At 48.9% G+C, this 22,877-nt stretch overlaps 1 protein-coding gene across 4 annotated transcripts in view; it reads right to left on the bottom strand.

Moving 5' to 3' along the window:
• The window catches only part of fsd1l (fibronectin type III and SPRY domain containing 1-like), a 69,476-nt gene that overhangs the window by 8,506 nt on the left and 38,093 nt on the right, over positions 1 to 22,877 (bottom strand). For 3 of the 4 annotated variants that reach the window (XR_010456769.1, XM_064977244.1, XM_064977245.1), the window contains exons 7-10: positions 13,983 to 14,192; positions 13,572 to 13,670; positions 13,135 to 13,264; positions 10,201 to 10,233 (exon numbers count right to left, since the gene is read on the bottom strand). Coding sequence is in view for 3 of the 4 variants with exons in the window: in XM_064977244.1 (XP_064833316.1) it covers positions 10,201 to 10,233; positions 13,135 to 13,264; positions 13,572 to 13,670; positions 13,983 to 14,192 (472 nt within the window). In the remaining variant the exon portion in view is untranslated. The remainder of the gene's footprint in view (positions 1 to 10,200; positions 10,234 to 13,134; positions 13,265 to 13,571; positions 13,671 to 13,982; positions 14,193 to 22,877) is intronic. The other variant, XM_064977246.1, reaches the window with a different exon arrangement.

Below are 22,877 nucleotides of genomic sequence, written 5' to 3'. Positions count from 1 at the left end.
ACTCAGGGAGCGACAGCGAGCCTAGTGGTTAGAATGTAGAGGTGGCAGGTAGTCTAGTGGTTGGAGCGTTGGGCAAGTAACCAAAAGGTTGTTGGATTGAATCCCCGAGCTGACAAGGTAAAAATCTATCGTTCTGCCCCTGACCAAGGCAGTTAACCCACTGTTCCCCGGTAGGCCGTCATTGTAAATAAGAATGTGTTCTTAACTGACTTGACGAGTTAAATAAAAAGGTAAAATAAATTTTAAAAAAAGATACCATTCCACAGATTCCACTCCAGCCATTACAACGAGCCCATCCTCCCAAATGAAGGTGCCACCAACCCCCTGTGATTACAGACAACAGAGCAGAGTGGAAAACGGATGCTGTGTAGAATCTACTGTCGGCTAGATATTCATCTCCAAGCTCCAATCCAGCTGACAGAAGATTGGTAAACCAGAAAGAGAAACTAGTATGATATGGATGAAGTGGGTATTTGAACACCTCTTCAAAACAAACTCAAGCGTAGTGGTGTTAGACACAAGCAAACAAGGGTAACAGACAAAGTGAGAGGAGAAACAAAAAAGCAATTCAAATGAGTTATTGTGTTTGAAGTGATCTCAATGTAAGGGACTATTTACGGTTGAAATTGAGGGGATGGAAGGATACGACTGGACTTGTTAGGACCAGTGCTGTGACGAGGCCGGAATACAGCGACGGTCGCTGTCAATCGCAATCGACTGGTCGATCTCCAAGGCATCTCCCTCGTCGATCGGCAAACATTTGTGTAAAAAACGCAACGATAAAGCTTTGTGTTCCTATTTTGTTGTTCGTTCATCTCAGGCTGTTGACGGTAGGTGCACCTGATTCAGCTGTCCTGCACCGCCGGGTAGATACACGGCTGCCATTTTGAACCATTTCATGTGTCTGCGGGTTCAAACTCTTCCTTCCCGGTGGACCCAGAGAGGAAATCAAGTGTACTATAGGCCTACCGCTGGCCAATCGGATGGCTCAGATTACCGTGTCTGCAGTAACGTAGCAACATAAAGGAAAGCTACCGCAAAGTTGAGACTGTGAGATTTTAAACGTTTTAAACCCCACGACTAGAGAGAGACTGTCAACCAATACAACAAAGAGATGCTGTTTTTATGAGTGACTTCATGTTTCAGTTCTTATTCAGTATTGTCAACACTTTGTAGTCAACAAAATTTGAAATATATATATATATTTTTAAAAGGGTCAGAATAACAATGCATTGGCAGGGCAATTCAAGCAAAGCCAATATGCAGTGATAATGTATCGGGCCTAAAGCTTCCGTCACATAAAAAAATACATCTGGGAAGTAGATCTTCCATTTTAATACCTGCTACTATTTAACATATTAACACAGGCCTTCCTGATCTACGGACGCCTGGCTGATCTAGGGGGCCTGGCTGATCTACAGAGGCCTGGCTGATCTACAGAGACCTGGCTGATCTATAGAGACCTGGCTGATCTATAGAGACCTGGCTGATCTACAGAGACCTGGCTGATCTACAGAGACCTGGCTGATCTACAGAGACCTGGCTGATCTACAGAGACCTGGCTGATCTACAGAGACCTGGCTGATCTATAGAGACCTGGCTGATCTATAGAGACCTGGCTGATCTATAGAGACCTGGCTGATCTACAGAGACCTGGCTGATCTACAGAGACCTGGCTGATCTATAGAGACCTGGCTGATCTACAGAGACCTGGCTGATCTACAGAGACCTGGCTGATCTACAGAGACCTGGCTGATCTACAGAGACCTGGCTGATCTATAGAGACCTGGCTGATCTATAGAGACCTGGCTGATCTATAGAGACCTGGCTGATCTATAGAGACCTGGCTGATCTACAGAGACCTGGCTGATCTACAGAGACCTGGCTGATCTACAGAGACCTGGCTGATCTACAGAGGCCTGGCTGATCTACAGAGACCTGGCTGATCTACAGAGACCTGGCTGATCTAGGGGGCCTGGCTGATCTACAGAGGCCTGGCTGATCTACAGAGACCTGGCTGATCTACAGAGGCCTGGCTGATCTACAGAGACCTGGCTGATCTACAGAGACCTGGCTGATCTACAGAGACCTGGCTGATCTACAGAGACCTGGCTGATCTACAGAGACCTGGCTGATCTACAGAGACCTGGCTGATCTACAGAGACCTGGCTGATCTACAGAGACCTGGCTGATCTATAGAGACCTGGCTGATCTATAGAGACCTGGCTGATCTATAGAGACCTGGCTGATCTATAGAGACCTGGCTGATCTACAGAGACCTGGCTGATCTACAGAGACCTGGCTGATCTACAGAGACCTGGCTGATCTATAGAGGCCTGGCTGATCTATAGAGACCTGGCTGATCTATAGAGGCCTGGCTGATCTACAGAGACCTGGCTGATCTATAGAGACCTGGCTGATCTACAGAGACCTGGCTGATCTACAGAGGCCTGGCTGATCTACAGAGGCCTGGCTGATCTACAGAGGCCTGGCTGATCTACAGAGACCTGGCTGATCTACAGAGACCTGGCTGATCTACAGAGACCTGGCTGATCTATAGAGACCTGGCTGATCTATAGAGACCTGGCTGATCTATAGAGACCTGGCTGATCTACAGAGACCTGGCTGATCTATAGAGACCTGGCTGATCTATAGAGACCTGGCTGATCTACAGAGACCTGGCTGATCTACAGAGACCTGGCTGATCTACAGAGGCCTGGCTGATCTACAGAGGCCTGGCTGATCTACAGAGACCTGGCTGATCTACAGAGACCTGGCTGATCTATAGAGACCTGGCTGATCTATAGAGACCTGGCTGATCTATAGAGACCTGGCTGATCTATAGAGACCTGGCTGATCTACAGAGACCTGGCTGATCTACAGAGGCCTGGCTGATCTATAGAGACCTGGCTGATCTACAGAGACCTGGCTGATCTACAGAGACCTGGCTGATCTACAGAGGCCTGGCTGATCTACAGAGGCCTGGCTGATCTACAGAGGCCTGGCTGATCTATAGAGGCCTGGCTGATCTACAGAGACCTGGCTGATCTACAGAGACCTGGCTGATCTATAGAGACCTGGCTGATCTACAGAGACCTGGCTGATCTACAGAGACCTGGTTGATCTACAGAGACCTGGCTGATCTAGGGGGCCTGGCAGTGTGCAACTTTGCTGCAACCAAATTACTCCTCTTCCATTCTATTCTGGCTGGTTGTCCACAAGGATTCCTAGGATCTCTGTTGTATTCAGTCAGCGCTTGGAGGAGGTCAGCTGTGGATGAATGCATGGCCCATCTACTGTCCACCTCTTATGATCAGGGGACTGGGGACAACAACTGGAACATGACTGATGGACTCAGTCAATAGGCAGACAGGGAATGACAAGGGCCTAGCCAATAGGCAGACAGGGAATGACAAAGGCTTAGCCAATAGGCAGACAGGGAATGACAAAGGCTTAGCCAATAGGCAGACAGGGAATGACAAATACTGTCAGAGTGTTGGAATGTGTCCCGGTCTGTCCATAAATAAAATAAATACATTAAATTGTGTTGTCTGGCTTGATTAATATAAGGAATTTGATGTATCGCATTTACTTTGTATCTTTACTTAAATATGACAATTGAGTACTTTTTCCACCACTGTACTTAAGTACATTTAAAACAAGATAGTTTGACTTATTTTTACTCAGTTACTTTGACTCGAGTCATTTTCCTTTAAAAAGGCATCTTTACATTTACTCAATTACGACAATTGTGTACTTTTTCCACCACTGATTAATGCCAAGATTAAGATATTTCTCCATTTCTATTTTAGATTGACAATTAGAAGATATTTTTGTATCTGAATGTTTATTTACCCATTACAAACCTTATTTATGGTTATATAACCACCCACTAGCCTTCCAATCCTCGCTTCCTCCGTCCTCGCTTCCTCTGTCCTTGGTTTCCTCCATTCCTCACCTCTCTTTCAAAGCACATCAGAGGAACAGGCCTGAGTTTAGGAACTGCAATGCTCTCCCTCCAGGTGCCGTGATAGGGAGTTGAGGAATTCAATGCTCTCCCTCCAGGTGCTGTGATAGGGAGTTGAGGAATTCAATGCTCTCCCTCCAGGTGCCGTGATAGGGAGTTGAGGAATTCAATGCTCTCCCTCCAGGTGCCGTGATAGGGAGTTGAGGAATTCAATGCTCTCCCTCCAGGTGCTGTGATAGGGAGTTGAGGAATTCAATGCTCTCCCTCCAGGTGCTGTGATAGGGAGTTGAGGAATTCAATGCTCTCCCTCCAGGTGCTGTGATAGGGAGTTGAGGAACTGCAATGCTCTCCCTCCAGGTGCCGTGATAGGGAGTTGAGGAATTCAATGCAAGGATTGGATGGCTAGTGGGTGGGCTAAATGTAATATAACTATGAATAAGGCATGATGATACAAAGTCTTATGTTTTTAAAGTGTCACTCATCGACATTTATTTCTTTATATATATATATATATATATTAGTTATACTATTTTGATATTGATTACCGTACTGTTGGGTAGAGCATGGAAGTTAAGCATTTCACTGCACGTGACAATAACACTTGAAATACCAATGGGGTTCATATAGGCTCCAGGGTTAATTATGTCTCAATACTGCCATCAAGTAGAATTTAATAGGCTACTACATACAATTCAAGTTCATTAAATAAGCCTTTTTTTGTCTGAAATGTTGATATCCATGAAAGCATCGTCAATACTGTGAATGTGTTTTAGGTCTGCATGAAACTACTGGACATTACTACAGTAATGGTGTGTACTGTGGCACAAGAAATATGTGAGGAGCCAGAGTCAGGACCGACAGGGTGTGAGGAGCCAGGGCCGACAGGGTGTGAGGAGCCAGGGCCGACAGGGTGTGAGGAGCCAGGGCCGACAGGGTGTGAGGAGCCAGGGCCGACAGGGTGTGAGGAGCCAGGGCCGACAGGGTGTGAGGAGCCAGGGCCGACAGGGTGTGAGGAGCCAGGGCCGACAGGGTGTGAGGAGCCAGGGCCGACAGGGTGTGAGAGCCAGGGCCGACAGGGTGTGAGGAGCCAGGGCCGACAGGGTGTGAGGACCAGGGCCGACAGGGTGTGAGGAGCCAGGGCCGACAGGGTGTGAGGGAAGACCTGGCTTAGCCAATAGGCAGACAGGGAATGACAAAGGCTTAGCCAGTAGGCAGACAGGACCGACAGGGTGTGAGGAGCCAGGACCGACAGGGTGTGAGGAGCCAGGACCGACAGGGTGTGAGGAGCCAGGACCGACAGGGTGTGAGGAGCCAGGACCGACAGGGTGTGAGGAGCCAGGACCGACAGGGTGTGAGGAGTCAGGACCGACAGGGTGTGAGGAGTCAGGACCGACAGGGTGTGAGGAGTCAGGACCGACAGGGTGTGAGGAGTCAGGACCGACAGGGTGTGAGGAGCCAGGACCGACAGGGTGTGAGGAGCCAGAGTCAGGACCGACAGGGTGTGAGGAGCCAGAGTCAGGACCGACAGGGTGTGAGGAGCCAGAGTCAGGACCGGCACAGGGTGTGAGGAGCCAGGGCCGACAGGGTGTGAGGAGCCAGGGCCGACAGGGTGTGAGGAGCCAGGGCCGACAGGGTGTGAGGAGCCAGGACCGACAGGGTGTGAGGAGCCAGGGCCGACAGGGTGTGAGGAGCCAGGGCCGACAGGGTGTGAGGAGCCAGGGCCGACAGGGTGTGAGGAGCCAGGACCGACAGGGTGTGAGGAGCCAGGACCGACAGGGTGTGAGGAGTCAGGACCGACAGGGTGTGAGGAGTCAGGACCGACAGGGTGTGAGGAGTCAGGACCGACAGGGTGTGAGGAGTCAGGACCGACAGGGTGTGAGGAGTCAGGACCGACAGGGTGTGAGGAGCCAGGACCGACAGGGTGTGAGGAGCCAGAGTCAGGACCGACAGGGTGTGAGGAGCCAGAGTCAGGACCGACAGGGTGTGAGGAGCCAGGGCCGACAGGGTGTGAGGAGCCAGGGCCGACAGGGTGTGAGGAGCCAGGGCCGACAGGGTGTGAGGAGCCAGGGCCGACAGGGTGTGAGGAGCCAGGGCCGACAGGGTGTGAGGAGCCAGGGCCGACAGGGTGTGAGGAGCCAGGGCCGACAGGGTGTGAGGAGCCAGGGCCGACAGGGTGTGAGGAGCCAGGACCGACAGGGTGTGAGGAGCCAGGACCGACAGGGTGTGTGAGGAGCCAGGACCGACAGGGTGTGAGGAGCCAGGACCGACAGGGTGTGAGGAGCCAGGACCGACAGGGTGTGAGGAGCCAGGACCGACAGGGTGTGAGGAGTCAGGACCGACAGGGTGTGAGGAGTCAGGACCGACAGGGTGTGAGGAGTCAGGACCGACAGGGTGTGAGGAGTCAGGACCGACAGGGTGTGAGGAGTCAGGACCGACAGGGTGTGAGGAGTCAGGACCGACAGGGTGTGAGGAGTCAGGACCGACAGGGTGTGAGGAGTCAGGACCGACAGGGTGTGAGGTGTCAGGACCGACAGGGTGTGAGGAGTCAGGACCGACAGGGTGTGAGGTTCAGGACCGACAGGGTGTGAGGAGTCAGGACCGACAGGGTGTGAGGAGTCAGGACCGACAGGGTGTGAGGAGTCAGGACCGACAGGGTGTGAAGCCAGGACCGACAGGGTGTGAGGAGCCAGCACCGACAGGGTGTGAGGTCTGCCAGCCAGGACCGACAGGGTGTGAGGAGCCAGGACCGACAGGGTGTGAGGAGCCAGGACCGACAGGGTGTGAGGAGCCAGGACCGACAGGGTGTGAGGAGCCAGGACCGACAGGGTGTGAGGAGCCAGGACCGACAGGGTGTGAGGAGCCAGGACCGACAGGGTTGTGTCCTTAGATAGGATTGAGACGAGAGGCTTGTGAACTTGTCTCACGAAAACACTACGGTCACACATGTTGTACAAAATGATATATATTCCATGTATAATATATAATAAAATATCATAGATGGACACATTTCAATAAAACTAAAAAGTATCTCCACCATCATTGACTAAATGGGCCTTTTCCTATCAGTGGACCCCTCCTCAGTCTTTAGCCAATCAGTGGACCCCTCCTCAGTCTTTAGCCAATCAGTGGACCCCTCCTCAGTCTTTAGCCAATCAGTGGACCCCTCCTCAGTCTTTAGCCAATCAGTGGACCCCTCCTCAGTCTTTAGCCAATCAGTGGACCCCTCCTCCAGTCTTTAGCCAATCAGTGGACCCCTCCTCAGTCTTTAGCCAATCAGTGGACCCCTCCTCAGTCTTTAGCCAATCAGTGGACCCCTCCTCAGTCTTTAGCCAATCAGTGGACCCCTCCTCAGTCTTTAGCCAATCAGTGGACCCCTCCTCAGTCTTTAGCCAATCAGTGGACCCCTCCTCAGTCTTTAGCCAATCAGTGGACCCCTCCTCAGTCTTTAGCCAATCAGTGGACCCCTCCTCAGTCTTTAGCCAATCAGTGGACCCCTCCTCAGTCTTTAGCCAATCAGTGGACCCCTCCTCAGTCTTTAGCCAATCAGTGGACCCCTCCTCAGTCTTTAGCCAATCAGTGGACCCCTCCTCAGTCTTTAGCCAATCAGTGGACCCCTCCTCAGTCTTTAGCCAATCAGTGGACCCCTCCTCAGTCTTTAGCCAATCAGTGGACCCCTCCTCAGTCTTTAGCCAATCAGTGGACCCCTCCTCAGTCTTTAGCCAATCAGTGGACCCCTCCTCAGTCTTTAGCCAATCAGTGGACCCCTCCTCAGTCTTTAGCCAATCAGTGGACCCCTCCTCAGTCTTTAGCCAATCAGTGGACCCCTCCTCAGTCTTTAGCCAATCAGTGGACCCCTCCTCAGTCTTTAGCCAATCAGTGGACCCCTCCTCAGTCTTTAGCCAATCAGTGGACCCCTCCTCAGTCTTTAGCCAATCAGTGGACCCCTCCTCAATCAGTCTTTAGCCAATCAGTGGACCCCTCCTCAGTCTTTAGCCAATCAGTGGACCCCTCCTCAGTCTTTAGCCAATCAGTGGACCCCTCCTCAGTCTTTAGCCAATCAGTGGACCCCTCCTCAGTCTTTAGCCAATCAGTGGACCCCTCAGTGTTTATCAGGGATGAAATAGCAGCTGCAGCTCCTGATTACATGGACAAGGGGGACCTGATCACTAATACTAGATCAGCAATGCTACTCTGAGACACTGTTTCAATACAGACCTAGATCTCCCCTACATGTTAGGGGTGGGGGGCGGGGAGAAGACTGCAGGGGTGTGAGTCAGTACCTGGCAGATGGGAGAAGACTGCAGGGGTGTGAGTCAGTACCTGGCAGATGGGAGAAGACTGCAGGGGTGTGAGTCAGTACCTGGCAGATGGGAGAAGACTGCAGGGGTGTGAGTCAGTACCTGGCAGATGGGAGAAGACTGCAGGGGTGTGAGTCAGTACCTGGCAGACAGGGGAGAGGAGAGGACTGCAGGGGTGTGAGTCAGTACCTGGCAGACAGGGGAGAGGAGAGGACTGCAGGGGTGTGAGTCAGTACCTGGCAGACAGGGGAGAGGAGAGGACTGCAGGGGTGTGAGTCAGTACCTGGCAGACAGGGGAGAGGAGAGGACTGCAGGGGTGTGAGTCAGTACCTGGCAGACAGGGGAGAGGAGAGGACTGCAGGGGTGTGAGTCAGTACCTGGCAGACAGGGGAGAGGAGAGGACTGCAGGGGTGTGAGTCGGTACCTGGCAGACAGGGGAGAGGACTGCAGGGGTGTGAGTGGTGGACTAGCCTGTCATTTGTAAGTCTCTGTAGCCTCAAACCTTTGGCTCGTAATCTGAATCTCTCACCCTGCTCTCTCTACCTCTTCATTGTGCCTCTGTTGAATTATGTAATTCTCTGAAACCCTCCACTCGTCTCCTTTCCACGCCCTCAACAGACAGAAGACCAATACCAGCACAGCGACAGTACCTCTCATTCTGAAATGATACCTCTTCAGAAGTGAAAGTCGAGGATGCTCAGATTACCAAATGGTTAACTAGTGCGCTAGGACATATCAGTTAGCTAAACAGTTACAGTGACATCAGTTCATTAATAGGTCAATAAACACAATCGTTACAGTAGAGTATCTCATAATCTTAAATAGAAATGGAGAAATATAGCTTTATCTTGACATTAATAAATACATAAATAGCTATTAAATTGATGATTTAAAATATAGTAGATTAATAGAAGGCATTTAGAAAGGTGAACTCTTATTTGGAAGGGACCGGAAGTGAAGGTTGTGCATTTGCCCAATGACAGGCATTACACATTTAACCACACCCACACCCAGTTTTTTTGTTGTTTATATGCAAAAAAACGAGAACTAAATAACAAGCAATTTTTTTCTGTTTTTTTTTGTATTTATAGAAAAAAAACTAGCTGTTTTCACGTTGCTGATTTGTCCGTTTTAACTTGGAAAACAATTACCGTAGCCAAAAGTGGACCTCATTGTGATTTTGGGAACATGATATGATGGAATGAATGACTGGACAAATACGGACATTATACAGTTTCTATACTTACTACAGTTGAGTGAATTGTTACTCACCAAAACCATTTGTTGCAAGCATAAGAGAAATTAGTAAAAAACAAAAATAAATTCGGTGATACTAAATTGTACATTAATTGTGTAACAGAGATGGGTCGCCTAGGGATAGAAGTTTATTTAGTTTGTTATAATTTCTTTAAAAGGACCAAGGGAAAAAAGGAATATAGCCTGAGGTTTTCAGAAAGAGAAACAGTTAGGAAAGATGGCATCGACAGATGGAGTCTTTTAATGGTTCAGGACAGAATAACAACACATTGTATTCTTTGTGGGAGGCCCCGGCAAACCAAAATCGAATTTCCCCCAATTCATTAATTTGACCTAAATTAAGAGTTTATAAAAAAAAAAAAAAGCAACCAATTTCCATCTGTAGATGTCTCCTTCAAGTCCGGCACACAAAGAAACCACCGGTCATTTCAGGAGGTTTCTCTTAGACTAGAAGAGCAAACGTTATGAAATGGGTTTTGTAGCCTAAACTGTTCACACAGAAACCCGAAAAGGGACTTTGATGTGCAGAACAGCCTATATGAAAGCGAATGTCGGAGTGTACAAACTTGAACGCAGGCGGTCTTCTACCTAATATTGCCACTGGTTACACGGCAGCTTGACGCTACATTCAGGTAGCCTAATGCCACACCCTACAGCTGAGAAGTCACACATGGTCACCTTGACATGTTCTTCAGATTGGTAAGATGAGCGCTGTTGACGAACACAAAGAATCAACAAAAACAGCAGGTCAAAACAAAGACATTGTGTGGGAGTCATGATGGACTTTGCTATTTAAAAAGACCCTAAAAGAGATTCCATTCGGCACTAAATAATGCACATTTTACATTGTAAACCAAACCTTCAGTAGTTGTCTTTCCACATCCAGAGACTACTACCCTGAACTCTCTTTAAGAGGGAGCTTCGGCCTACAATTACATTTTCTGAGAGTATCAACGATGGAACTTTACAAAGTAAGAAATGCGTTTGTCTTGAAGGACATTACGCTTCAACTTGACAAACAGCGTTTTTGACAGACAACGCTGCAAGTGGAAACCCAAGATAGGAGAGGAAGCCTTTTAATAAAACATGAGCCTCTAAAGTGACCGGCTGCTTCTGACAAAAGGTCTCTTTTCAAACCGCCCCTCAGCAGCAGATAGACAACACAAGACACCATGACACAAACACAGAAGAATGTGACATCTAAGAATGGCACTTCAATGCTAGCCTGGTCCCAGATCTGTTTGTGTTGTCTTGTCCACTACTATGATCATTACCTAGCCTGGTCGCAGATCTGTTTGTGTTGTCTTGTCCACTACTATGATCATTACCTAGCCTGGTCCCAGATCTGTTTGTGTTGTCTTGTCAACTCCTATGGTCATTACCTAGCCTGGTCCCAGATCTGTTTGTGCAGTTTTGCCAACTCCTATGATCATTACCTAGCCTGGTCCTAGATCTGTTTGTGCCATCTTGCCAACTTCTATGGTCATTACCTAGCCTGGTCCCAGATCTGTTTGTGCAGTCTTGCCAACTCCTATGATCATTACCCAGCCTGGTCCCAGATCTGTTTGTGCAGTCTTGCCAACTCCTATGATCATTACCTAGCCTGGTCCCAGATCTGTTTGTGCAGTCTTGCCAACTCCTATGGTCATTACCTAGCCTGGTCCCAGATCTGTTTGTGTTGTCCTGTCAACTCCTATGGTCATTACCTAGCCTGGTCCCAGATATGTTTGTGCATTCTTGCCACCTCCTTTGGTCTTATTTGTCATGCTAATGTGTCAATGACCAAAGGAGTTGGCGAGACTGCACAAACCAATCTGGGACCAGGCTAGGTAATGACCATAGGAGTTGATTTAGAATGAAATCTCTCCCATGATTTTGGAATGAGATACAAGACTAGCAGGTGTCCACATACTTTTGGTCATGTAGTGTATTTCGCAAATCATACAGGAGACGCCAAGGATTTTTGTTACAAAGCTGTGAAATGTGTGATGACCAAGAGAGACTGTTGTCTAGCAGCACACTTAACAGCTGCGTCTCTGAAACCTCTTCTATGGCTGTCCTCCCAACTGACAGCTGTAAGGAGGGTAATGTCTTCCTTGTCCTCTTCGTACATATTAGCATTGACTTAGGTTTTTTTATTTTTTATATTTCCCGCTCATTTGTTTTGGGTTATCCAATTTAAAATACTTATGTCAGCTTCAAAATAACCTCTTTCAGCTGCTTTACATCATTTCCTGTTACATAGACAATGGTATCGTCAGCAAACAGGGTTGCTATACAATTGGAGCGCACCAGAGGGAGATCCTCTGCATACAGCAATTACATAATAGGGCCTTAGGCAGCTGCCTTGTGGGACACCACAGCATACAGAATGAGGTTCGGAATAGGCACCATTTATGAATATAAACTGCTTTCTGTTGACAAAATAGGACTGTAACCGTATCAATGAGGTGTTATATCCATAGTGACACAATTCCATCAACAGATCAACAAGGTCAACAGCAGCACAGAAATAAAGAAGTAGCACACCCACAAGTTGACCTTGGTCACGTGACCTGAGCCACTATTAAATCAACTGGAGCTGTTGCAGTCCAGTGATCTTTATGGTATGCGCGCTGGTAGCCTGGAATCCTTACGGTATGCACGCTGGTAGCCTGGTATTCTTACGGTATGCATGTTGGTAGGCTGTACGGTATGCAAGCTGGTAGGCGATATGGTATGCACGCTGGTTTGCTGGGATCATTTTATTCTGTTCTATATAAACCCATATATGGTTACTGACAAATGCTTCCAAAATGTTTTGTAGTGATGACTAATGTGTCAATGACCATAGGAGTTGGCAAGACTGCACCAACAGATCTGGGACCAGGCTAGGTAATGGCCACAGGAGTTGGCAAGACTGCACCAACAGATCTGGGACCAGGCTAGGTAATGGCCACAGGAGTTGGCAAGACTGCACCAACAGATCTGGGACCAGGCTAGGTAATGGCCACAGGAGTTGGCAAGACTGCACCAACAGATCTGGGACCAGGCTAGGTAATGGCCACAGGAGTTGGCAAGACTGCACCAACAGATCTGGGACCAGGCTAGGTAATGGCCATAAGAGTTGGCAAGACTGCCATCTGGGACAAAGCTACAGGATGGCAAGACTGCACAAACAGATCTGGGACCAGGCTAGGTAATGGCCATAGGAGTTGACAGGACAGCACAAACAGATCTGGGACCAGGCTAGGTAATGACCATAGGAGTTGGCAAAACTGCACAAACAGATCTGGGACCAGGCTAGGTAATGACCATAAGATGGCAACTCCTGGGACAAAGCTACAGGATGGCAAGACTGAAAAAAAGCTATTTCAATGGCAGTTCAAGGTCAAATTAAGATAAGGCCCAATCCCAAATGTAACCCTAGACCCTAAGTCCGATGAACTAGTGGAGATCTGAGAGTATTTGACAGGCGCAGTCAATATGGTAATAAGCTCCAGCCTTCCTATTGACAGGCTCACTGGAAGTTTCACCATATTGCTTATACCAATCAAATCCTCTCATATCTCAGTGCGTAGGGTGTAAGGGTCCATTTGGGACACATTGTGTGTGTTCCAGTTCAGTTCTCACCTGCCCTTGTTCTCCTTGCCCTTGACCTTGCTCTCCAGCACCTTGCCTCCCTGGGGGTCCCACTCCACACTCCTGTCCTCTACCTTCAGGTTCAGATGGGACGACGATGAGTCGAAACCGAAGTTAAACGCTGGGGAGGGAATCAATCAACCAACCAGTCAATCTGATACCAATAACGTAATAACTACATAATTGTTGATCCAAGACAACACAGTCTCACCTCTGGTTTCCAGGGTAACTAACAGTCTCACCTCTGGTTTCCAGGGTAACTAACAGTCTCACCTCTGGTTTCCAGGGTAACTAACAGTCTCACCTCTGGTTTCCAGGGTAACTAACAGTCTCACCTCTGGTTTCCAGGGTAACTAACAGTCTCACCTCTGGTTTCCAGGGTAACTAACAGTCTCACCTCTGGTTTCCAGGGTAACTAACAGTCTCACCTCTGGTTTCCAGGGTAACTGGATCAGAGTATTCTCCAGCTGCTGCCTTGTTGCAAGCTCGTACCCGGAAGTTCATGAACTTCGAGTCAAACTTTAAACCTGGAGGATGAACAGCACATTATCTGTACAGGTTCATGATGTTCTGTAGGTGAACAAACTTTCAGAGTTTGATAAAGTTACAAAAAGGTGAAGCAAAGCGATATAGATTAGTCATATTTTAAACACAAGAAGCTGCATGAAAACACTGCAGTCTTAGCCCGGTCCCAGATCGGTTTGTGCCATCTTGCCAAGTGGCATGACAATGGCCATAGGAGTTGGCAAGACTGTCATCTGGGACAAAGCTACGGGATGGCAAGACTGCACAAACAGATCTGGGACCAGGCTACAGTGGGCCCTACTCAAGCTCCGTACCGGACAGTGAGTATTCTGTGGCCTTGATGTTGTCCACCACCTCCCAGCACCGTTCGTCTTTGATGCGTGGCAGTCCTTCGTGGTCGGTCTTTCTGTACTCCAGTATGTAGTGGTCTATCTTGCTGTCCTCCACTGGCATCTTCCAGGCTACAGACACCGTGTTGTCTAACACCAGACAGTCCCCTACCTCCATCTCTGGGGCTCGAGGGACTGAAACGACACAGAGAAATGGGCATTTAAAAAGACAGCAACAGATCCGTGCGATGGAAAATCATTTTAGGGTTTTAGGACTAAATACAAGCTTTTTTGGATGTCCCCCTAAATATGTAATGACATTCAGAATTCATTAATGGAAATGTTTTAAAAAAGGAGTGAAAGGTTTTTAGCGAGAGAGACAGAGAAAGAAACCTGGTATAGAGGAGATGGACCCACTGGTTGTCCTCAAGGTTACAGAGAGCTGGTAGTCCCATCCACCAAACTACCAGGTATGAAACATGGTATAGAGGAGACAGACCCACTGGTTGTCCTCTAGGTTACAGAGAGCCGGTAGTACCATCCACCAAACTACCAGGTGGGTGGTATAGTGGAGACGGACCCACTGGTTGTCCTCTAGGTTACAGAGAGCTGGTAGTACCATCCACCAAACTACCAGGTGGGTGGTATAGAGGAGACAGATCCACTGGTTGTCCTCTAGGTTACAGAGAGCTGGTAGTCCCATCCACCACACTACCAGGTGGGTGGTATAGTGGAGACGGACCCACTGGTTGTCCTCTAGGTTACAGAGAGCTGGTAGTCCCATCCACCAAACTACCAGATATGAAACAGGGAAGAGACTCAGGGGGTATGCTAATTTGGTATAGAGCAGACCTAACTCACTCCATTAAATTAATCAAAACAGGAACATTTTACATTTGGCTAGAAATTCAAAAAGGAAATGATCTTAACAGAGAAAAATGTCCTCCTGTGTGCTACCTATACCCCCCCACTAGAATCCCCATACTTTAATGAAGACAGCTTCTCCATCCTGGAGGAGAAATCAATCATTTCCAGGCCCAGGGACATGTACTAGTCTGTGGCGACCTAAATGCCAGAACTGGACAGGAACCTGACACCCTCAGCACACAGGGGGACAAACACCTGACAGTGACAGCATTCCCTCCCCAATATGCCCCCCTTGACACAACTACGACAACATAACCAACAAAAACAGGTCACAACTCCTGCAGCTCTGTCGCCCGCTGGGTCTGTACATAGTCAATGGTAGGCTTCGAGGGGACTCCTATGGTAGGTACACCTATAGCTCATCTCTTGGCTGTTAGTACTGTATACTACCTTATCACTGACCTCAACCCAGAGTCTCTCAGAGCATTCACAGTCAGCCCACGGACACCTCTATCAGATCAAAGCAAAATCACAGTCTACTTGAACAGAGCAATACTCAATCATGAGGCATCAAAGCCAAAAGGAGCTGAATAATATTAAGAAATGCTGTAAGGAAAGTAGTGGAAATCTACCTAAACAACTTCCTGGACAAAACGTTCCACTGTAATAGTGAAGGTGTAAACTTGGCAGTAGTAAACCTAAACAGTATATTTGACCTCTCAGCTTCCCTATCAAATCTAAAAATTTCAAGCAGAAAACCTAAAGAAAGTTAAAAATGACAAATGGTTTGATGAAGAATGCAAGAATCTAGGAAAGAAATTGAGAAACCTGTCCAACCAAAAACAGAGACCCAGAAAACCTGAGCCTACCCTCCAACCCAAAAAGGCCTGTGTTGTTGTTGATATCTTAAATGATAAAATATACAGACCACGAATTCCAATTGGCTGTACTTAAACTCTAACATCACCCTTAGCTCTGGCATCTTCCCCAATATTTGTAACCAAGGACTGATCATCCCATTCCACAAAAGTGGAGACAAACTTGACCCCAATAACTACCGTGGGATATGCATCAACAGTAACCTTGGGAAAATCCTCTGCATTATCATTAACAGCAGACTCGTACATTTCCTCAGTGAAAACAATGTACTGAGCAAATGTCAAATTGGCTTTTTACCAAATTACCGTGACAGACCACGTATTCACCCTGCACACCCTAATTGACAACCAAACAAACCAAAACAAAGGCAAAGGCTTCTCATGCGTCGTTGATTTCAAAAAAGCTTTTGACTCAATTTGGCATGAGGGTCTGCAATACAAATTGATGGAAGAAAATATTTTTGTTAGAGGAATTTAACTCCTATATGTTCATTAACCAATTCAATTAAAACACTCTGTCCGTTTCTAAGAATTTGTAAGATTCGCATAAAATGGACAGAGACCAGTCTCAAAATTAATCAGTAGCGTTTATTTCCCGAGAGCTCTCCCCATAATAACATATATACCTCGTATTTCATCATAAATGTCTCTCCTCCTCTCAGATACAATGGCAGTAAAGTTCACAAGCCTTCCCACATTGTCTGCCACCTGTTAAACAATCTACTAATAGCCCCAGGTCTCTCCCCTCCCTGAGTGGGACAGAATGTCCTGTAAGGAACACAGCATTCCAGCCGGTCTGACGATGGCTTCATTAGTTTCTAACAAGGAACAGAAAGTCCTTGTTCTAATTCCTGACTAAAACTACACACATTACATTCAGTATTATGATTATGATAAGATTCATACATCCATACAGTAACATAGTAGTATTCTGTTTAGTTATAGTTCTGATTTAAATGTATACATAATTTAGTCATTATTCATAAAAATCCCTTATCACATTCTAAAATCCATGTACACAAACAACAAGTGTGTGGTTAAAATAGGCAAAAAACACAATACAATAAAAAAGTCACTCCAAAATGACAATCCATGATTCACCTACAGTTCATTGGTCAAAAAAACACATTTCATTCCATAGGGCCGTGGGGTGAGACAGGGATGCAGCTTAAGCCCCACCCTCTTCAACATTGGCGAGGGCACTAGAACAGTCTGCAGCACCAAGCCTCACGTTACTAGAATCTGAAGTCAAATGTCTACTGATGATCTGATGCTTCTGTCCCCAACCAAGGAGAGCCTACAGCAGCACCTAAATCTTCAGCACAGATTCTGTCAGACCTGGGCCCTAAAAGTAAATCTCAGTAAGACAAAAATAATGGTGTTTCAAAAAAGGTCCAGTTGCCAGGACCACAAATACAAAGTCCATCTAGACACCGTTGCCATAAAGCGCACACAATAAACGATACATACCTTGGCCTGAACATCAGAGCCACAGGTAACTTACACAAAGCTGTGAACGATCTAAGAGACAAGGCAAGAAGACCAATTAGGATCTGGTAAAAAAAGACTTGAAATCAGTTATATAACCCATTGCTCTTTTTGGTTGTGAGTTCTAGGGTCCACTCACCACCAAATAATTCACTAAATGGGACAAACACCAAATTGAGACTGCACGCAGAATTCTGCAAAAAATATCCTCCGTCTACAACGTAGAACACCAAATAATGCAGAGTAGAATTAGACCGATACCCGCTAATGATCAAAATCCAGAAAAGAGACGTTAAATTCTACAACCACCTAAAAGGAATCGATTCCCAAACCTTCCATAACAAAGCCATCACCTACAGAGGAAATAAACCTGGAGAAGAGTCCCCTAAGCAAGCTGGTCCTGGGGCTCTGCTCACAAACACAAACAGTCGCCGCAGAGCCCCAGGACAGCAGCACAATTAGACCCAACCAAATCATGAGGAAACAAAAAGATAATTTGGAAAGAATTGGAAAGAATTAACAAAAAAAGAGCAAACTAGAATGCTATTTGGCCCTAAACAGAGAGTACACAGTGGCAGAATACCTGACCACTGTGACTGAGCCAAATTTAAGGAAAGCTTTGACTATGTACAGACTCAGTGAGCATAGCCTTGCTATTGAGAAAGGCCGCCGTAGGCAGACCAGACTCTCAAGAGAAGACAGGCTATGTGCACACTGCCCACAAAATGAGGTGGAAACTGAGCTGCACTTTCTAACCTCCTGCCCAATGTATGACCATTTCAGAGAGACATATTTCCCTCATATTACACAAACACAAAAATAATTCAAAAACAACACCACTGGTCCTGGGGGGGTCACACCACTGGTCCTGGGGGGGTCACACCACTGGTCCTAGGTCCTAGGGGGGGTCACACCACTGGTCCTAGGGGGGGGTCACACCACTGGTCCTAGGGGGGGTCACACCACTGGTCCTAGGGGGGGGTTCTAGGGGGGGTCACACCACTGGTCCTAGGGGGGTCACACCACTGGTTCTAGGGGGGTCACACCACTGGTTCTAGGGGGGGTCACACCACTGGTTCTAGGGGGGTGGTCACACCACTGGTTCTAGGGGGTCCTGGTCCTACACCACTGGTCCTAGGGGGTCACACCACTGGTCCTCACACCACTGGTCCTAGGGGGGGGGTCACACCACTGGTCCTAGGGGGGGGTCACACCCTAGGGGGGGGGGTCGCACCACTGGTCCTAGGGGGGGTCACACCCACTGGTCCTAGGGGGGTCACACCACTGGTCCTAGGGGGGTCACACCACTGGTCCTAACACCACTGGTCCTAACACCACTGGTCCTAAGGGGGTCACACCACTGGTCCTAGGGGGGTCACACCACTGGTCCTGGTCCACCACTGGGGGGGGGGTCACACCACTGGTCCTGGGGGGGGTCAAACCACTGGTCCTGGGGGGTCTGGTCCTAGGGGGGGGTCACACCACTGGTCCTAGGGGGGGTCCTAGGGGGGTCACACCACTGGTCCTAGGGGGTCACACCACTGGTCCTAGGGGGGGGTCACACCACTGGTCCTAGGGGGGGGGTCACACCACTGGTTCTAGGGGGGTCACACCACTGGTTCTAGGGGGGTCACAGGGGGGGGTCACACCACTGGTCCTAGGGGGGGGGTCACACCACTGGTCCTAGGGGGGTCACACCACTGGTCCTAGGGGGGTCACACCACTGGTCCTAGGGGGGGGGTCACACCACTGGTCCTAGGGGGGTCACACCACTGGTCCTAGGGGGGGGGTCACACCACTGGTCCTAGGGGGGTCCTAGGGAGGGGTCACACCACTGGTCCTAGTGGTCAAAGGTCACACTGCAGACCCGCACCAGGATGAAGTGACTAAGGGGGGGGTTGAAATCACACTGGTCCTGGGGGGGGTCCACCACTGGTCCCAGGGAGGGGGTCACACCACTGGTCCCGGGGGGGGGTCACCACTGGTCCTAGGGGGGGGGTCACACCACTGGTCCTAGGGGGGGTCACACCACTGGTCCTAGGGGGGGGGTCACACCACTGGTCCTAGGGGGGGTCACACCACTGGTCCTAGGGGGGTGGTCACACCACTGGTCCTAGGGGGTCACACCACTGGTCCTAGGGGGGGGGGTCACACCACTGGTCCTAGGGGGGGGGTCACACCACTGGTCCTAGGGGGGGGTCACACCACTGGTCCTGGGGGGGGGGTCACACCACTGGTCCTAGGGGGGGTCTGGTCCTACGGGGGGGTCACACCACTGGTCCTAGGGGGGTCACACCACTGGTCCTGGGGGTCACACCACTGGTCCTGGTCCTAGGGGGGGGTCAACCACTGGTCCTAGGGGGGTCACACCACTGGTCCTGGGGGTCACACCACTGGTTCTAGGGGGGGGTCACACCACTGGTTCTAGGGGGGTCACACCACTGGTTCTAACACCACTGGTCCTAGGGAGGGGGGTCTGGTCCTAACACCACTGGTCCTAGGGGGGGGGGTCACACCACTGGTCCTAGGGAGGGGGTCACACCACTGGTCCTAGGGGTCAAAGGTCACACTGCAGACCCGCACCAGGATGAAGTGACTAAGGGGGCTGTTGAAATCACAGAGGGGGCTACATTAATATTTTTTGGGGCGGTTCTTACATTGGAATTATATTGAATCCTGCATCTATAAATTATTCTATCCCATAATAAACATAACGATCAAATGCCGAGACTCCAAGATCACGGAGTGCTTTTCAAATCTGTAGCCCATCTCTGCTGCGCTGTATCAGCACAATGGAATTCCCCCTACAGCCATTTTTTATGGGCAATTATGCTATTACAAACAGCCTACGTAAATGTGCCCTCCACAGAGCTGTCGTATCAAAAATAATGCCAACAAAACGCTGAAAACAGTAGCGTAGTTATTCATGCATGCAAACAAAAATACTGAATAGCAGTTTGGCTCAGAACTGGGAATGAAAACTAATGGTGAACAGAACAGTGGTACGAGGTAGTAGGTCCAGTACATCAAATAAAGACACAATCTATATTTACACAACTTACATTAACAGCAAACCAACACAGAAAACAACAAGGTGAATGGAGATCCAGATATCCTTCAGCCTACTACAGTGAGACGCAGCCTACTACAGTGAGACGCAGCCTACTACAGTGAGACGCAGCCTACTACAGTGAGACGCAGCCTACTACAGTGAGACGCAGCCTACTACAGTGAGACGCAGCCTACAGCCATCTACAGTGAGATGCATCCTACTACAGTGAGATGCAGCCATCTACAGTGACATGCAGCCTGCAGCCCACTACAGTGAGATGCAGCCCACTACAGTGAGATGCAGCCCACTACAGTGAGATGCAGCCCACTACAGTGAGATGCAGCCCACTACAGTGAGATGCAGCCCACTACAGTGAGATGCAGCCTACAGCCTACTACAGTGACATGCAGCCTACAGCCCACTACAGTGAGATGCAGCCCACTACAGTGAGATGCAGCCTACTACAGTGACATGCAGCCTACAGCCCACTACAGTGAGATGCAGCCCACTACAGTGAGATGCAGCCCACTACAGTGACATGCAGCCCAGCCCACTACAGTGAGATGCCCACTACAGTGACATGCAGCCTACAGCCCACTACAGTGAGATGCAGCCCACTACAGTGACATGCAGCCTACAGCCCACTACAGTGACATGCAGCCTACAGCCCACTAGTGACATGCAGCCTACAGCCCACTACAGTGAGATGCAGCCCACTAGTGACATGCAGCCTATAGCCATCTACAGTGAGATGCAGCCATCTACAGTGAGATGCAGCCATCTACAGTGAGATGCAGCCATCTACAGTGAGATGCAGCCATCTACAGTGAGATGCAGCCTCCTACAGTGAGATGCAGCCTCCTACAGTGAGATGCAGCCTCCTACAGTGAGATGCAGCCATCTACAGTGAGATGCAGCCTCCAGCCATCTACAGTGAGATGCAGCCTCCAGCCATCTACAGTGAGATGCAGCCTCCAGCCATCTACAGTGAGATGCAGCCTCCAGCCATCTACAGTGAGATGCAGCCTCCAGCCATCTACAGTGAGATGCAGCCTCCAGCCATCTACAGTGAGATGCAGCCTCCAGCCATCTACAGTGAGATGCAGCCTCCAGCCATCTACAGTGAGATGCAGCCTCCAGCCATCTACAGTGAGATGCAGCCTACAGCCTGCGGCTAGGGTAGGATTCTAGGTCAACCTGCAGCTAGGTGGTTTGATGATGCTGCTTGCTGCTCATGATCGTTCTTTGTTTGCGTACTTTGGCTAGGCTAATTTCTGATATCCATCAACCATATCAACATCAGACCAAAGTCATCCCACTAGAAATGCAACAGTGCCTGTATTCATAAAGTACCTTCGAGTAGGATTGCTGGTCTAGGATCAGCTTTGACCTTTTAGATTATAATGAATGGACAGGGGGGACCTGATCCTAGATAGGATCTCCTACTCCAAGACACTTGATGAATACCGGCCCAGATCTGAAGTAACATATCACTTGTGCTACTTCTAGTAATCCCATCTGAGATGTTATGGAGGTTATATAAAGGTTAGAGTTAGGTTTCACGTTTCTATATTTGTTCAGCCTTCACAGCACTGCCACCCTGGAAAACACTGTCAGGTTACCCCACGGGCAGTGTTTGAACTGGTACCCTGTTCAATATCTGGTGCCCCATATGCTCAGGTCGAAAGTAGTGCACTATTATAGGGAATAGGGTTCCATAGGGCTCAGGTCGAAAGTAGTGCACTATATATAGGGAATAGGGTTCCATAGGGCTCTGGTCTAAAGTAGTGCACTATATAGGGAATAGGGTTCTGGTCTAAAGTAGTGCACTATATATATAGGGAATAGGGTTCTATAGGGCTCTGGTCTAAAGTAGTGCACTACATAGGGAATAGGGTTCCATAGGGCTCTGGTCAAAAGTAGTGCACTATATAGGGAATAGGGTTCCATAGGGCTCTGGTCAAAAGTAGGACAGGGTTCCATTTGGGACACATTCCATGCCTACTACACTCCAGACTGCTCTCTCACCATGCCACAGAGGTAAGGGCTAGTCTGTCTCTTTTAGTTACAGTTGAAGACTGAGAGGACTGAAGCGCTGCTCTCACGGTCCACTGAGCATGTCTACTAGCTCCGAGCAAACAGAGAGAGCAGCGCTGACGAGCCACAGCCTTGCCTCAACCACACACAGTCAGCTTGAGAAGGATTTGTCCTATTCAAGCAGTTCTCTAGTCTTGCCACTGTGACGACTGCCCTCAAAGCTTCTCCAGGTCCACGACAACGCATACAGCTCATCTGATGCATCAACGTAACCCAGTCAGTTTGAGGTTTGCTCCCCTACACTGGCAGACTGCCCCTAAAGAGCTATTCAAAGCTTCCCAGTGCCACAACAGAGCATACAGCTAATATGATGTATCAGTAATACTCAAACCTCAAGAATACAGACCGCTGGTCCTCAGTCAGAAACACAGCCCTACAGACCGTTGGACCTCAATGAGAAACACAGCCCTACAGACCGCTGGTCCTCAGTCAGAAACACAGCACTACAGCCCGCTGGTCCTCAGTCAGAAACACAGCACTACAGTGGTCCTCAGTCAG

The sequence above is a fragment of the Oncorhynchus masou genome, chromosome 11 (assembly GCF_036934945.1).
Source record: "Oncorhynchus masou masou isolate Uvic2021 chromosome 11, UVic_Omas_1.1, whole genome shotgun sequence".
Taxonomy (NCBI): Eukaryota; Metazoa; Chordata; class Actinopteri; order Salmoniformes; family Salmonidae; genus Oncorhynchus; species Oncorhynchus masou.
Note: the sequence above shows the minus strand (reverse complement) of the source record. Positions and strands in the feature narration are given on the sequence as shown.